Raw genomic sequence first — 18,028 nt, 5'->3', positions numbered from 1 at the left:
CAGACTATTGCACACCCCTAATGACATTGTAATTTGTTACTTTTTTGTTTTCCTTAAACTTCCCTCCACCCCCACTTCCTAACATCTTTTATCACTCTGTATCTGATTGGTGTAATTATCAATGAGTTGTCATCCATAGATTACCTTTGCATCTGGAACACACATTTTCAAACTCTTCAGGCTAGTAAAGAAATGGCAGGAAGGATCTATAGTCAGGTGTGATTTAAAACTTATTTTATGTGCATCTTTTTAAACCCTTCATTAAGGTATACATAATTTAATCATTCACTGAGTTAAACACATAATTTCTTCTGAATACAGTTGTGGTGTTATTCTGGGAAGCTGTATGTCCCTCATGGAAAGATGCTCTCAGTAATTCCTTTTGATTGCCAGAAGTCATCTCTTGCAGCTGCCATGGGAAAACAGAAGCAGACTAGTCCGAGTGGTAAAGACTTTTCAGTTGAAATATGGAATATCTGCCATATACTGTTTTTCGAGTGACATATATGAAATGTAAACCTGTAAAAACAGAAAAACGATTCAAAAAATCTTTTGCCTTATCTTCAGCAGGATCCAAATCAAACAGCTTTGTGACTTCCTGGACTTGTAATGACATCACACAGACCACAGAAATCAAGAGCAGAATGTCAACCAGAAATGTAAGACTTTTCAGTTATACCAGTTTTTCAGTTATAGTGGGGATGTTCATGCAATGCCAAATTCATGGATTTCATTACCAGAGAAAGCAGGAACTGGTTAAAAAAAATGTGTACCTTGATTGCAATCTAACTAAATGTATAAAAGCGTCTACCAAATAGATTAAGGTTAATTCAACTAAATGTAAAACCAGGGGTCAGCAACTTAAGGAATGGGTAAAGAGGGATAATGACTGGCTCCAGAGTAATAGTGGGAGAGATGTATGTATTTTAATTAGGTGTAGTCCCTGTCAACTGCATTACCAACTACATTTAAACAAAAAAAATCTTCTAGTCAAATCCCTTGTATTTATATAATGCTTTTAAAAATACAGATTGTAAAAACAGCTTTACAGTATCAAAATAGGAAAATAGTGTGTCAATGCAAAAGGACAATAGTAAACAGTTTTCAGTCCAGCTCAGTTCAGTTCAAATAGTATCTGTGCAATCAAGTCAATGAAATCACTGGAAATTAAGTGTCCCCAACTAAGCTTAAACTAAGGATTGAAAGCTCCATCAGTGACAGAATGGAGAATAAACCTTGGGAGAAACCAGGCTAAGTAGGTGGGCCAGTTCAATTCCAGGCTGCAGCAAAGTTAGATTGTGCTGATGAATCATCTGACCTGTGGTCTTGTCCTGTGGCCATCTAGGAGACAAGTACCGCGTTTCCACCGCAGGAACTTTACCCAGGAACTAGGGACTTTGGCCTGGTACTCGGTGTTCTTCCACCGCAGGAACCAGGAACTAAATAAAGTTCTGGGTAAAAAAATACCCCTCAGAAAGTCCCTGCTGGCGAGGTAGTACTTTTTCAAAGTTCTGGAACTTTCGGGGGTGGGACTTGAGCGCTAAACATCCTGATTGGTTGAGTTCATGCAGTATTGGTTGAGTTCAACCACCATTTATTCATATCATTTTCAAAATATTACTGTTATTGTGTCATGAAATGTAATTTTAAAAGTATTTCAAGCGAGAATGTAGTTGTTTAATACTCAAATCTGTGGTTTATTTATAAAGATAGCACTTATTTAAAAATGTGTTTCGCCGATCTCGGAGACGTGAGCTCCACGCTATCAGCAAGAGCTCAGTCCTCATGTCTCCGCCAAGAGCAGCCTCACCTCGGCTAGACCTTCTGATGTGTGCCGCTGGCTCTGATGTCTTTTTAGTGGTTAAACATAACACATAATTCGTTTTTGGTAAATCTAGAAGGTTATCTTTGGTCTGTATTCAATTTATTTATATGTTAAAATGAAAATAAAGGCAAATTTATATAATATTTAGATTCATTGTAATGACTGTATACATTTCCCTGAACTAAGTCCATTTCTGCAGCTGTTATTATTTTTAAATGAAAACGAAAGGAGGCAGTGGTATTTGATATGAATGTAGTTGTTTAAAACTAAAATCGGGTCCTATTTAAAAATGTGTTTCGCTGATTTTGGAGACGGTCAGCTCTACGTGATCAGCGGGAGCTCAGTCATCATCTATCCTCCGAGTAGCAGCCTCACCTCGGCTAGACCTTCTGATATGTGCTGCTGGCTCTGTCTCTTTAGTGGTTAAACATAACATATAATTGGTTTTTGGTAAATCTAACAGGTTATCTTTGGTCTGTATTCAGTTTATCTATATGTTAAAATGAAAATAAAAAAGGCAAATTTATATATTTTGTTTCATTATAATGGCTGTATATATATATACACATATCCCTGAACTAAGTACATTTCTGCAGCTGTTTCTGTTTAAATGAAAACGAAAGGAGTCAATGGTATTTGAAATCCGATTTCGTTTTATTGTAAATGTACAGAGGAAAATTGCAGTAGCCAAGGCAAGCTAACTGATGTTATCAAGTACACTGCTGTTTGCAGAATTACCGGACTTGCGTCTTCGCGGACATCACACTCCCGAGTCGAATGCACAAAGTCTGCACTACCGGAGGATGCACGACCTAAATCAGTGTACTTTGTATTGAGAAATGTGCGCAAACCTACGTCACCAGTCTATTTGCCTAATCTTCCCGGTACTTTACACTGTGGTGGAAACGCAGAAAGCAACAGGTCTGGGGGGAAAAAAAGTTCCTGGTACAAATGTTCCGGGTAATTTCGGTGGAAACGCGGCAATAGTCTTGACTGGATCTGTCACTGGGGCACATATAGTTGTCCTGGTTTCCGCTGTCTTTCAGGGCTGTAGAGGTCCTCTCTAGGTGCTGATCCACCATCTGGGCTGGATATGTACTGGATTCGGATGACTGCAGTGACCATCTGATCTGGATACAGACTAGATCTGGTGGCCACGGTGACCTCGGAATAAGAGAGAATTAAGACATGTAAAGCTTAATATACCATAAATTAAGTCTGATGTAATAGAAAAGCCATGAAAGATGTGTGTTAAATTCAGTTTTATATATATTTTGGACTATGAGGGACGCCATTATTCTGATGATGTAAAATGGTTGCACTCAGTGAGCTACTGCTGCTACCTGTTGCTGTTTTTACCGCAACACAAGTCAGAATAGACAACGTGGAAATTAATGATATGATGACTACAACTATTTAAAGCGCTTACAGGTGGTGATGGATTTAAGTATAGGCTTAAACTAAATGACGTGCCATCGATTTTTACCCACAAGGAGTCTAAACGTCTCGGATCTCGAGGGAAATCCGTGCTGAGAAACTCCTCTAGCAGATGCAGCATCATGATTAGTGCCGGCATGTTTACATCCTAACAGGATGGCATAGCGCTTCTCGTCTTGGCCGTTTGTAAGCTGTTTCAGTAGCTGTGGTCCACTAAAAACCTCAAAGGCATCAGGCCTAAAGTGGGGGGGGGGGAAGCAGGTCTTTAGGACGTTTTATTCATCCACATGCATCTTCCCATTCTTTTCTCTTATCGTTTGGAAATCAGTGAATTTCTATATTGCCTCTTGTTGCCCTCCGACTGAAAATTACACCCAAAAGCCACACAATGTGGTGTCGTATTAGTATTTTATTTAGAGTTGTGTTGCGGTAAAAAGCGCCAGTAGCTCACCAAGTGCAACCATTTTATGTCATCAACGCAGAATGTACTGTGCACATAAAATAATGGCGGCCCCCATAGTGTAAAAACAATGTCGACTTTTAAATAACATACATGTTTCACAGGTTTTCTGTTACATTTTTCAATAAGAGACATTTATGTTATTAAGCTATACACCCGGGGATCCCTTTAAGACTTAATATAAGCGTAGATGCTATTTTTCTAACGATGTAGCAATTACATTGTGCTATGGGAAGTGTTCCTGGTTCCAGTTTTCCTTATTAATGCAGCCTAAAAATCCTTTAACGGATTTGAATATTAGAAATGTGTTTGTGTGTTATGTGCAAGCCAGGTTAAAGAGGTGGGTCTGTAATCTAGATTTAAACTGACAGAAAAGTGAAAGTAACTTGACCCATATTCTAAATTTGTGTTCTGCATTTAACCCTTCCAAAGTGCACACACACAACAGTGAAACGCACACTGTGAAGAGTGGGCAGCCATTTATGCTGTGGCGCCTGGGCAGCAGTTGGGGGTTCGGTGCCTTGCTCAAGGGCACCTCAGTCGTGGTATTGAGAGTGGACAGAGCGCTGTACATTCACTCCCCTCACCTACAATTCCTCTGGGCCTGGGAACCAAACTTGCAGCTTTTGGATTACCAGTCCTTATCTCTAACTATTAGGCCACAACTTCCCCAAAAGTGTGTTAGATAAATGTTAGGTTAATCCAGGATTTGGGGGATGAATAGGAAAAGTATCTGTCGCCTGCAGTTGATTTTAATGTTCTAGGTATTATCAAATTGCCAGACTTTTCAGAATGCAGCGGATGTGTAGAACTATAGTGCTTGTTAAGAGCTAAGAGCTTGTTCAAATACTAAGGTGCTAAACCATTCAGGGTTTTATAAGTAATAAGCAAGATTTTTAAATCTATATGATGTTTGATATGGTGCCAGTGCAGTTTTGATAGAGCTGTTAGCTGTAGCTGCTGCATTTTGGACCACCTGGTGTTTGTTTATTAAGCGTGCAGAACAACCACCCAATAAAGCAATACAATAATCTAGCCTTGAGGTCATGAATCCAAGAATGAACGTTTCTGCATTTAACATTGAGCTTATAGGTCATAATTTAGATATTTTTTACATGGAAAAATGCAGTTTTACAAATGCTAGAAATGTGGCTTTCAAATGAAAGATTACTATCAAATAGCACTCCAACCCTCTACATTGCGAGTATATCACTTACATGTGCGACTAAATCCTCACTCTGGCGACTAAATGAGTTCTAATATTAGCCAATGGCAAATTGATTATCAGTATTTGGTGCACCTTAAAGCTTTAGTTCACCCCCAAAAAAAATTACAATTGTCATTAATGACTCACCCTCATGTTGTTCCAATCCTGTAAGACCTCTGTTCATCTTCAGAACATAGTCTAAGATATTCTAAATTTAGTCAGAGAGCTTTCTGTCCCTCTATTGAAAATGTACGGTATACTGTCCAATAGGGCTGAAACGATTCCTCGAGTAACTCTATTACAAAAAATGATCGAGACAAATTCTTCTGCCTCGAAGCCTCTTTTAATTTATTTTGAATCTCACTTCAGGTTCTTTCGCAATGATTTTTTTAAATGTGACACAACGCGCTTGCGTCACCCACAAAGCGGAAGGAGACCCAAGCGCTGCGTCCGAAATCCCATATTACAAGGAGCGTTTTGATTTGAGGGCGCGTGAAAACATAAAGGGAACGTCATGGCGTGTGTCCATTGCAAGATAGCGCTGGCATAGCACAACTAGGGCCCTATGATTTCTGCGATGCAGAAAACGCGGGGGGAATCACAGAATCCAGTTATAAAAATGGAATTTACAGTTTAACGCTGAATTTTGAATGAATTAATCAAAAATAGGTCATTGCAGTTACATCAAATCACGATATAGACTAATATCTGTAAATATTAAGCCTGAACATACAAGCGCGACTTTAACACACACTGAAGCACGCGTGACGCTCAAGTGATTTCAGCGTCTGCTGTCTCACTAAATAAGATGTGAACACATGAACAGCATCTCCAGAACTGCTTTGACAGTCACTTCATTAGCATTTGACCGTTTGATTTAAGTAAAACTAGCATCACATCACATACACAGAACTGTTAAGGTACGTCAACCCATCATCATAGTTATTGCGGTTTAGTACCAAAAAGTTAAGTTTGCTTAACTTTCAATTATTAAAAGAGAAATTAAATTTTATGTTTAATGTTAAAAGTGCATCTCAGAAAATGCTTTATTTAAAAACCCAACTGAATGGCACTTAAATGCACTTCATTCATTTGTCAACTTTGTCATTGTTCACATTACAAGTACAGACAGAGAAACAATGGGTAATAATTAAATGTTTATTTTTGATGTATGCATTGCATTCTATGCATTTAAAAAAAGGGCTAATTTCTCTTATTGGAGCTACAGTGTCCAGGACCTCAGAACAGGTTGACAAAAAAACATTTGTTAATTGCTCTGTATCATAGGCAGCGGAACTACGGTTTGCTTGCACATGAGCAGCAAAAAAGGAAGAAAAACACAAGGTTTAAAAGTGCGGCCATGACGCACAGGAGCGCGGGTGGTTTTGCTAAATTGTTAACTCAATCAAACATGACAGGACAATGATCCGAAAAAATAGCATCAGACACTAATACATTATCGATAACCCATAGGACAAAACAAGATCCAATAAATGGCCATGTATTTGTGTAGATCCTGCAACATGTTGAATTAAATTAAAACCATCAATCAAATCGAAAAACTCTTTCGCCATAGCTTTTGAAGGGCAACAGGCATGTACATTAAAATCACCAACAATTAGAATCTTATCATAATTTGTCCTTATAACAGCAATAAAATCAGAAAAATCCTTAAAGTCCTTATGCTTTGGCGGCCGACATCACCGCACACAGAACAGGATTTCGTGCACCCAGTCCAAAACAGCTTAGCTCAAATGAAGTAAAAGCCATGGGCAATGGCTTACAATGTAAGCGACTGTTTAATATTGTGGCAATTCCTCCTTCACATCCAGTCGTATGCGGTGTGTTTATAAAAGTACACTCGAGAGGTAATGGTTCCGAAAAGGCAATGGACTCCCCCAGATTAATCCATGTTTCTGTAATAAAAAAATAAATCCAATGAATTTGTAATGAAGAAATCCTTCAGAATAAACAATTTATTCATCACAGATCTTGCATTTACAAGTGCACACCTAGTTGAAGCCTGGACGCGGCTAGCTGCCGAAACTACCCGGCTCAGCCTTCAGGTGGAGCAGGTGCTCTGGTATATCAGCCAGATAAAAATTGGCCGACTTTGAAGATCCCTTGTTATATTCAGCGCAAGAATCCACCAAAACTTTGATATTTAAGAGCTCTGTATGATCATACGTCCATGATGTGACCATGATGTGGTCACCCAGAATTTATAGTTTACCCACCTCTTTATTTTTTTTTTTATTTTTTTACCACTACACCTCTGTGTATATGTGTGTGTATGTATGTATTTATGTATATATATGTATATATGTATGTGTGTGTATCTGTCTGGCGAGTAAACTAAAAAATTTACTAGCCAATGGCAAATCAGTTGCCAAGGTGTCCGTAGAGGGTTGCACTCCTAGGTTCCTATCTAATGATGAAGAATTGACAGAGCAGCCATCAAGTCCTAGACGACATTCTTGGTTATTACATGCATTAGGTCCTATAATTAACACCTCTGTTTTTTCAGAATTTCGCAGTAAGAAATTACTCCTCCGGGTTTTTATATTTACTCTACATTCCGTTAATATTTCGAATTCGTATGTTTCTCCAGGCCTCTAAGAAATATAGATCTGAGTATCATCAGCATAACCGTGAAAGCTAACACCATGCTTCCTAATAGGGATGTGTATCACCAGCAAAGTCATGATATGATACGCATCATGATACAGAGGCTACAATACGTTATTACGATACAGGACTGCACTGAACCTCACTAGAATTTAGTAAAACAGCGGTTTATGAAACACTGCATACTTTAGAGTCAGTGCTTACTATAAGCATTTGACCTCTTCAATATGAAAGGCCTCCGTAACTGTACCACAGTACAATATAGGTAATGGCATATGTTTAATGTTTACATTGGGCACTCTCCACTAGGTACAACATTCTGATTGTTTGCATTTTGTTTTTAAGCCCATACGTCATTCTAATAAATTTATATTGTACTCTTTCTCTCTCTCTTGTAAATTAACTCTTGATGAATTACAATGAGTATAGAATATTGAAGTGGAGATTGCTAAACTGCAAGCTAATGGGTGTTTTAAGAAAGCAAGCGTGTTTATAGTGGAAAGATAGTGTGCACAAGGTTGCCAGGTTGACTAAGATAAGTAAAATGCTTAACAGATATTTCCATATCGTGCAAGGTTTCGCTGATAACCTCTCTTTATATCAGGCAACCCAGGTTGTGTTCCTCAACAGCCAGATCAAACCTTGTTGTAACTAGGGCTGTAGTACTCGAGTCCGGACTTGGACTCGAGTCCGGACTCGAGACATTTTTCTGTCGTCTCGGACTTGTCTCGGACTCGTTGAATTTGCACTCGGACTTGTCTCGGACTTGGCCATTGGACTCGCCAAGTCTTCTAGTTGGTCTCGACCGAGTCCAGAAAAAAAATAAAATAAAAAATGTCTCCTTCAAAACAAAACCACATTTGCATGATGTCGCGACTGAAACTGTGTGGAAAACGCTAGGCGCGCCGCTCTCCTTAATCCAAAGCACTCTGTAATCTGCGCTCGCGCTCCAGTGGCGTCTGCTGTTGCTGGGCAACCATGACCCGCTCTCCATGATGACGCAGAAGTTTCAGCAAAGAATAAATGGAATACCAGCACTTAAAATCACTTGCAGTAGCTCTGCTTATAGATTCGTTGAAAAAATGGCTATCCTTGTACAACTTTGATCATCTGTTTCTCCATCTTGCCTTAGCTTTCAGTATTGTTCCGGGAAAGGATGTGCATGACCAGTGGTGCACTTACTGCGACCTGAAAAGTTTAGATGTTTCTAATTTAATTTTCTACCTGTTAGATTGTGTTTTATTTACGTCTACACCTAGATAGCCTTTTTTTTTTATCAATAAACGCGTATTAATGTATAGCCTTATGCAACAATTACATATGTAAATTTTAAAAACTTTATATATGACATTACATATTTACATTTTCATGTAACAGCCAGTATTTGTATCTGTAACAATCACAAAATGTTTCCTATCTGCATTCGGATACAACATCGTACAGTTACTTGATAAGACTGTTATGACTTTTTATATATTTTTTCGTAGTTATCACTGAACAAGTATGTCGTGTTAAACTGAATTAATTATTAATTTCTAAAATAATATTTATCATGCAAGCAGAGAGATGTCATGACAAACGTTTAGTGATCATTTGAACACGACTGAATCCATTCAATGCACACATTCTCATTACGCAGAACACTTTAAGCGAGTCTTAATGTTAATGAACTTCACTAAACAGATGTGTGTGTTCTGCGCAAACCAGCAAAAGGTAAATATGCAAACATGTAGGACAAGTAGACAATGTATCCATATCTATGTTGATTATTAGCCTACTTTTGAGAGAGAACTGATTTGGTTTTTGAGAGACTGAGACGCGCAGCGCGGCTGTTTGATTGGTGAGCGCGCTGTGCTTATTCCATTCATTCGTATCATGGTAGCCTAAGCTTTCAATATTTGCCTTTTAAATATATACAAATAATATAACGTGTAGCTATGATGTATTATTATAGGTAAAATTACTCTTGCAACGCTCTGATTTCTGAGAGATGCACAGAGAGGCGACAACAATGCGGTGTTTGATTTGCGCTCTTTTCATTCATAAAGTTTACATTCATTCACTTCTGGCGCTGATCCCCTGGCTCACCTGTTTTCTAGCAAACACCAGACTGTGTCAGCTTCAGCCGAGTATTCAGGCAGAATTATTCCTTGTGCTTTATTAGTTTTTTAAGCCATTATCCTTGCCATTCCGAATAAGGTATTCGGCTTCAGGCACAACCCTAATTATTACATTACATATTTTATTTTTACATGCAACATAGATAAGGTCATATAGTAACAGCTCCACGCAATATTGTAATTCTAAAATTCACGTCGTACTTTGTGTGAATTATGGTTAATGCATGCTGGAGTAGTCGATTGTTTCCGACAGTGCTCGACTAGTCTATGCAAACACTAGCACAGTATGACAAAAATTTCGCTGTATTTATGTGCGCATGCCCAGTAGAGCCAAACGTATCCATTCTAGCCTTGCTGCGTGCATTTGTCATATCCCGAGCTTTGCGTGTGTCTGTGCACTGTGCCAATTAGGCATAGTCATATACATTTTTGACCACAGATATAATGTCAACAAAAAATAAAGGACATAAAAATTATTTGACCTCACAGTTCCAAACTTTGTTTGTTTATCCAAGTTTAGCTCCCAGGGTCGGACTGGGGGTAAAACCAGTACTCATTAGCAAGGCCCCAAAGGAAGAGAGGGCCCTTGAAAAGTATGAATCTGAAATATATTTTATTTTACCTGGATATTTTCATGGGTGGGGGCCATGGGGGCCCATCAGGACTGCCTATGCATAGGGCCCAGGATCTTGTTTAACGCCCCTGTTAGCTTTAACCCTAATTATACACACTCAAGCTCTTACTAGACACACTAATCTTCCAGGTGTTTTAAGGCCAGTTGGAGCTAAACTTTTCAGGACATTGGCCATCCAGGATGTAGTTTGGAGACCCCTGTCCTACAGAGTTGTTACTTTGCACATGCTTTTTGATCATTACAAATAATAATGTAAAATGATTTTCTTAGAATAGGAGATATGCTTTCTCTCGCATCACAAACATTATCAGTAGTTAAGTATGTGGTCTTGAATAGGACCCTTTTTTCACTCATTTGGACTCGGTCTTGGACTTGGACTCGAAACTTTTGGACTTGACTTGGACTCGAACCTCTTTGGACTCGGTCTCGACTAGTCCTGGACTTGGACTTGACTTGGACTCGACAAAGCCGGACTTGACTACAGCTCTAGTTGTAACCTATATATTATGCTTCATTCATTACTTTTTAAAAACCTGCACTTTTTCACTCAATTTTAAACTGTGTTCTTGTATCCAAATTAAGCACTGTTCAATGCTGTATCGATATTCGTATTGTCTAATCTCTGTGATAAATCGTCGTATCGATATTTTCAACGCAGCACTACTTCCTGATGATATCTCTGAAGGGTAAAAGGGTAAAATGTAAAGCATGAACCCCCTCCCCACCCCCAAGTTAAATAACATATACACAAATATACTTTGGGACTATTGCCTAGTTTTTAAATGGAAGCAAAAGCTCAGAGAGCTCATTGTTTATATTTGTATATATTTTTACAAAGAAAATGTGATTGAATATTTTCTGATTTTACTGTACATATAGATGTGCTTTGGTTGTATCTGTTATTGTCACTTATGATTTATTATTTACTGTTTTTGCAGAATGTCAAGTCTGCATTGACTGTGGATCAACTCATTGAACACGTTAAGGTATATGGCTGCCTCAGTCTTTTTATTTTTATTTAATGCATTCAAGAGGTTGACAATAGCAAGTTAGCTTTGGCAGCATATAAGAGGGCCCATCTACTCTTCAGATATCTCTCCAAAGCCACACTTCCTCCGAGACGTTAACAGCCAGAGCATAGTCTGCAAACCATCATTAGAAACACTGTAATCTAAACTAACAGTCAGTATCTGGTGTAGCAACAATCTGATTTAATTACAGTACTCATCCTCATGGACTGCACAGTCTTAAGGTGTCTTTACTTTTACGAACATTGCAGCTTATTGGTTAGTTTGTTCTGGCCACACATGCAGTCCTCATTCCTCCCTTCAGCATGCCAATTGCATGTACATGAGCAGAAAGCCTAGGCTGCTGCTTGTTTTAATTTATGGAACACAAAAATGTAAATCCTTTCCAATTTACAGATTTTTTTGGATTTTACTGAATTCTTAAAAATATTTAAGAACCTTTGCTGATGGATTGTTCATTAGATTGTGATCATGCAGTCTTTGCTTTTTGCTAGACTAGTGCGGTAGAGGATGTACAAGCAGAGGTGGGTGAGTTTATTCGTCGGACTTCTCAGGCTGACCTCCAGCTGGCAGCAGGCAGGGTGGCATTAGAGCTAGTTTCAAGATCCCAGAAAGATGGCAACTTCTACCCTCAGTGTGCATTTCTACAGCTGATGGAGACTCGGTACCTCTGCTACAGGTTTGAACTCAACTGCTCCGCCCCTGTTTCCCATCTCCTAGTGTTTTGTGTAAATATGCTCATTGTCTTGTTTATTTTTTGGAAATGTAGTGTGTGCCCCGGACTACTCTCATTGGCAATAGTGAAGAAAGATTTCCATCTCTGTCAGATTGCTTTTCAAATATTTTCTGACATTCCTGAGGCTGTCACCTGCGCTTATCTCAAAACTATTCTCAGGTGAGTCTTGTGCTGACATTAAGACCTTTACACCCTTAATAACTTAGCCATAAAACTGTTTTCCGACGAAAACAACAAAACACATTAATGTTGCTCATGTAATGATGACTACAATTTTATAATGCAACGGTTGACAAATAAAAATTAGACTAAATGTGGTTTACAAAAAAAACTATGCTAAAATGTCTCTTCATTTTCATTGATCAAAACGAGACGAAACAAAATGTTAATGTTATCTTCTCCCCGGTGATTTCCAACTGTTTTAGAAGTCATTTGCCAGTATGGAAAGTACAAGTCTTGTGATGAATGAGTGGATGAATTAATCATTTATGTACAAACTTAAAACAGTCAACAATTGGCTGTATTTCACATCAAACACAAGACAACTTTAAGCAAATCGTTTATAATTAATATCTAAATTAATTCGAATTCTATTTTTTATACAATAAAAAATGAAATGTACTTAAAATAAGAAGCCTTGGACAAACTATGCAAAAAAAAAAGTTTCCATAAAACATTTTTCCATCAAAAAGCACCTGATGGAGTTAGAGCTTCACATTTAAACTGCTTCTGTTTCACACAACACTGGCACAGATGTGCATGTTCGGATGTTGATTGTATGAGTTTGCGTGCACGCAAAGCGAACTTCCGGCAACACCGTGATGATGTCATATATTCCGCGTTTACCCAAGCAAACTTGCGGACACGTAGAGTATAAATCAGCCTTGACACAGAAAGGAGATCGCTATGGTCAGTACAGCTGGGGTTTGTCTTTGGGAGTAAAATGGGCAGATTTTTTTAATTATTTTATTTAAATGTATGTGTGTACCTCTAACATGTTAGGTTGGTAAAATAAATTTAAGTTTAAATCTGAGTCTAACGTGTCTGGAATGGATGTATTCTTGAGTCTATAAAGTAACAATAATATAATAAGATAATCTTGTTTGAAATGGGTTTGGCTAAAAGAAAATGTCGGTTTCGTCTATACTACTAGGTACTACATTGACTGGGCTAAATAGAATGACATTACTAAAAAATTCGGGGTGTCTCCAACTAAGGATTTTCATAGTGGAATCAGAATTTTAGAATCTTGCTGATATTCGACTGATAGTCTAATCATATATTTGGAGCAGAGCAAAATACTTTAACAAGAGTCAAGTCAGACATTCGACTAACATAAATACTGATGTTAACACACAGGGAAAATGTGTAACGAACACCTTGCAGATATAAACGGGGTAAATGTTTTGTTTTGATGAACAGATAACTAACACTTAACGTCTCAATTTTATTATTATTTTTTTTAAATAATGCTCTCATTATAACGTTAGCCTAAAACGTTAGCAGTTAATGTTCTGCCTTTCTGTTTTGAGCTGCGTGTACTGAAGATGACCAGTATAGGGAGGCAATTGATAGCAAATTTTTAATCAATGGGATTCAACTCATAATTTCATATAGAATACGCTTCGTTATTTATAGAATATAACATTTAATATTAAAGGAAAACTCCACCGTTTTTTGAAATAGGGCTTATTCACATTATTTCCTACATTTAGATAGGTGGGCAAATGCATTTTTGTGTCAGTGCATGCATTGTTTTAGTTTGACTGGGTCGGCGTTAGCTTAGCTTAGCACAATGAATGGAATCCTTTGTTGCCAGCTAGCATGGCCTGAGTAAAAGTGATCAAAAAATAAAAAAAAAACCACCTAATTACTTCTTGTGGCCTGCGTATTCACAACGAGTACAAATAGCGATCCAGATTAACACTAGGCAATTTCCTAGGCAGATATTGACTTGGGACTATATTATGGGGAAACACAGGCGAAGCACTGCTGCTTAGGCGAAGCACTGCTACTTCGGCGCAGAGATATCACGCAACACATGAAAACATCAACTCTATGTGAATACAGGTATAATATGGGTCGATCTATACATGCGTCATGATTAAAATAATCACTTACTCTGTGGACAGCTGTCCATTTGGTCCATTCGGCGTGGGGCGTTTTTTCCAGTTCACTTTGTCACACCGGAAAAAAAAATTGAGTACTGCAGAATGGATCAGCGCCGTGAAATCCTCTGTAGATGTGACACAACTTCGGGCACGCTCATCTTGATCTGACGTGTTGAGCCTGGTCATCAATGGCAAAAACATGTCCCACTCTCTACAGCACAGACACTCTATTTCCGTCGGCATAGATTGGCATATTCCCCCACATTCACACCACCAGTTCATGTTGGCTCTCATCCTCACGTCCTCAGGCTGTTGAGCGATCTCAACCTCCTCCTCCTGTCGTTCTATTTCCAAAGCACGCAGCTCGTCATCTGTAAACTCTGGTTCAAATAGGTATGGTTCTTGACTGTCTGAGAAGTCACCCTCTTCGTCTCTCTCAAAATCAGCCATGTTCATCGCCATTCGTGTACTGTAAGGAAAATAGCCAGGCAGCTGCTATTCACGCCGGTATGTTGACGGAAGTCGTGGGATTTCATGTGTTGCGTGATATCTCTGCGCCGAAGTAGCAGTGCTTCGCCTAAGCAGCAGTGCTTCGCCTGTGCTTCCCCATAATATAGTCCCAAGTCAATATCTGCCTAGGAAATCGCCTAGTGTTAATCTGGATCGCTATTTGTATTCGTTGTGAATACGCAGGCCACAAGAAGTAATTAGGTGGGGTTTTTTTTTTATTTTTTTTATCACTTTTACTCAGGCCATGCTAGCTGGCAACAAAGGATTCCATTCATTGTGCTAAGCTAAGCTAACGCCCACCCAGTCAAACTAAAACAATGCATGCACTGACACAAAAATGCATTTGCCCACCTATCTAAATGTAGGAAATAATGTGAATAAGCCCTATTTCAAAAAACGGTGGAGTGTTCCTTTAAGACTTATAGACTATTTGCAAAAAGGGCTGAATGCACATGAACATATCTGCACATGAGACTAAAGTAAAAGATATCTGAAAACATAGAAAACTTATCTGTGGGGCTCTGAATGCGAACTCCTTTTGCATTCTTCACAAAACAATGTGCAGAAACACTGCAGCTAAATTAAAAAAATTCATAGTGTTTTAGTATAATGGTCTTATTATAATAGTATGTATATTACAGTCCCATCATAGTTATTAATATTCTGCATTGTTGTTTGACCTGCTCGCGCTGTGCGCTGAAGAGAGATCACCGTATTACTACAATGAAGTGCTTGACTCAAAACCAAGTGCATCTTATATCCGTTAAATATATCCACGAGAAGAGAATAGAAATCAATTTATCATTACACCCCTACTTATATTTGTATGTATTAACGATTCATGCGAATTGTACACCTATGCAACTTTTGTGTTTTTTATATATAATATCATTATCTTTTTTTTTTTTTTTTTTTTTTTTTTACTTTTGAAAAGAACTGATGTAAAACTTTTTTTAATCCTTTGTCTGACTATAGTACTCCAGACTTGGAGATGGAGGCTGTGAATCTTGACAAAGACAGTGTAATTTTCATGAAAGAGCTGACTCAGGCACACAGTCGATCAGATGAGGAAGGTGGGCAGCTGAACGGCTTCTGCGCCCCAGCACTAGAGAGTGATGCCTCTGATACCCCCAGCAACAAGCTACAAAGAGATCCCTTATCACTGGATATGAGCTGTCCTGTGGGGCTACACAAGGGTGCCCTTCTGTATCCTTTGTCCTTACTGGTATATAGGAAAACTAAGAGAAAAAAAAAACGTATGCCTTTTTGTGTTGTTCTGGTTGCATGTTTCCTTTAACCTGACTGATAGAAATGAGGTTCTGCATACAGCATACAGTGACAGATCCCTGCTGCCACATCTAAAAGATCTCACGGTTCCACAGGTCATTGTGAGTATCTGACACACCAAAACATTTAGCTTATGTTGGGTATACACTTATTTAGTCCCCCAAATTGTGGTACAGAGGTTACTTTGTACCTTTCTAACTTTGTTTGATACAGGACCGATGGGAGAAATATAATCTTTGATCTGTTCTCTCAAATCATTTTTTAAGGTCTTTTTACAGTATCTGAGGTTCCTTTATTTTAAATATTCTCATGATGCCCACAAACAAATTAGAGCTTTACGGACCCCAAGTATTTCTCAGGTCAGTCATCAAACTGAGTGTTTTATTTTAAACTATTTTCGTATTGCATATTGTAAGGTGTTTTTTTTTTTTTTTTTTTTTTTTTTTTTTTTTTGTAGATCATAGACTGGGTTTGCTTACTACTAGATTCTCATTTCACCGTCTTGGCTGTGGCACCAGAAGCCAAAAGATTGGTCTTTGATCTTCACAAATTTGTGAGATCACAGGTAGGGCATGTTTCTTATTGTTGATGGAAAATTTAAATTGTGCTTTTTATTTTATATTCATTTTAAATTTCTTGCAACCCTTTTCAGGTAAAACTGTATGCTGAACTGGGCAAAATTGAGGGAAGTCTTCAAGTGCTTAAAAATTCCAAACAGTCTGAAGATTTTGGCATGTACGCCATACAAGTAATTGAGCTCTTTTAGATTACTTTCACATTTTTAAAAAAATGTGCCCTGTTTTCTGCCTGTTATGAAATGTATCATGAAATTACTGAAATAAAACTTTGCAGTGTATCATGGACAATGTGTTTTATTCTTGTCTTTACAAACTAGGGCTGCAACAAATGATTATTTTGATGATAAATTAATCTAAAGATTATTAAAACCATTAATCCACTTATCAAATATAATTTCACTGATTAAAGCTGCAGTCCATAACTTTTTTTTGGTTAAAAATGATCCGAAATAAATTTGAAAGTATAACCAGCCAATGTTCCAAAAGTCGAATGGTATGACAATTAGAGATTACATTATAGAAATTAAAATATAAATAAAATGCTAATTCAAGATTTCTTTTTTTTTGTCACACACATGGTTAGATGGAGAGCATATGACCAGCAGTGGAATGTAAATCAGGTCCGCTCCATGGACAGTGCAATAAGTGTAGTCATGTAGATGTTAAGAGGCTGGTTTTGAGTTTAAGAGCCTGATGGCCTGGGGGAAGAAGCTCCTAAGTCTCTCAGTTTTTGACATCAAGCTACGGAAGAGCTTGCTTACCAGATGGCAGCATAATGAAAAGTTACTAAGGTGATTTGTGTCCTTAATTATTTTAACAGCTCTGCTTTTGCAGTGTTTGAGGTAGATGTCCTGCAGAGAGGGGATAGCAGACCCTGAGATCAGCTCAGCTGAGTCCCTTTCTATGGCCCCTGAATAGAACGTTTTCAGGATTGCTGGTGAGACCCAGAATTTTCTCAGCTGACGCAGATGGTACAGTCTTTGCCTGGATTTTTTAACCTGAGTTTGAATGTGGGTAGACCAGGTCCTCTGAGATGTTTACACAAAGGTACTTGAAGCTGCTCACTCTGTCCACAGGGGTTACGCTGATCAGTGTAAGGCTGCTGCTGCTGTCTCTTCATGAAGTCCACAGTCATCTCTTTAGTTTTACTCATTCATAGAGAGATGATTGTCCTGCCACCATGATGTGAGTTTCTCGATCCTTATCCAGGTATGCAGCTTCACTGTTGTTGGAAATGAGGCCCAGAACCACAGTATCATCAGCAAATTTTATAATGGATGTGGACCTGTGGGAAGGCACACGGTCATGTGTTTATAGAGAGTAGCGCAGGGGACCCAGCCCTGTGGGGCTCCTATGTTCAGGGTGATTGAGTTGGAGGTGTACTGGCCTACTTTAACCAACTTTTTTTACTCCACTAACGTTTTGTTTCCTAATTAAAACTTTTAATTAAAACATTTACTTTGACAC

The 18,028-nt window shown here is 38.3% G+C and overlaps 1 protein-coding gene across 2 annotated transcripts in view; it reads left to right on the top strand.

The window, feature by feature from the left end:
- nol11 (nucleolar protein 11) overlaps window positions 1-16,846 on the top strand; it is a 39,626-nt gene extending 22,780 nt beyond the window's left edge. Inside the window, exons 8-18 of one of the 2 annotated variants that reach the window (XM_026264899.1) lie at window positions 140-216; window positions 322-445; window positions 571-659; window positions 11,250-11,297; window positions 11,834-12,018; window positions 12,109-12,234; window positions 15,672-15,902; window positions 16,006-16,084; window positions 16,250-16,342; window positions 16,441-16,548; window positions 16,636-16,846. In XM_026264899.1, the coding sequence (XP_026120684.1) occupies window positions 140-216; window positions 322-445; window positions 571-659; window positions 11,250-11,297; window positions 11,834-12,018; window positions 12,109-12,234; window positions 15,672-15,902; window positions 16,006-16,084; window positions 16,250-16,342; window positions 16,441-16,548; window positions 16,636-16,749 (1,274 nt within the window). In that variant the 3' untranslated portion in view covers window positions 16,750-16,846. Of the gene's footprint in view, window positions 1-139; window positions 217-321; window positions 446-567; window positions 660-11,249; window positions 11,298-11,833; window positions 12,019-12,108; window positions 12,235-15,671; window positions 15,903-16,005; window positions 16,085-16,249; window positions 16,343-16,440; window positions 16,549-16,635 lie in introns of both variants that reach the window. The other variant, XM_026264898.1, reaches the window with a different exon arrangement.
- Window positions 16,847-18,028: the final 1,182 nt, after the last annotated feature.

The sequence above is a fragment of the Carassius auratus genome, unplaced genomic scaffold (genome assembly GCF_003368295.1).
Source record: "Carassius auratus strain Wakin unplaced genomic scaffold, ASM336829v1 scaf_tig00217119, whole genome shotgun sequence".
NCBI classification, from domain to species: Eukaryota; Metazoa; Chordata; class Actinopteri; order Cypriniformes; family Cyprinidae; genus Carassius; species Carassius auratus.
Note: the sequence above shows the minus strand (reverse complement) of the source record. Positions and strands in the feature narration are given on the sequence as shown.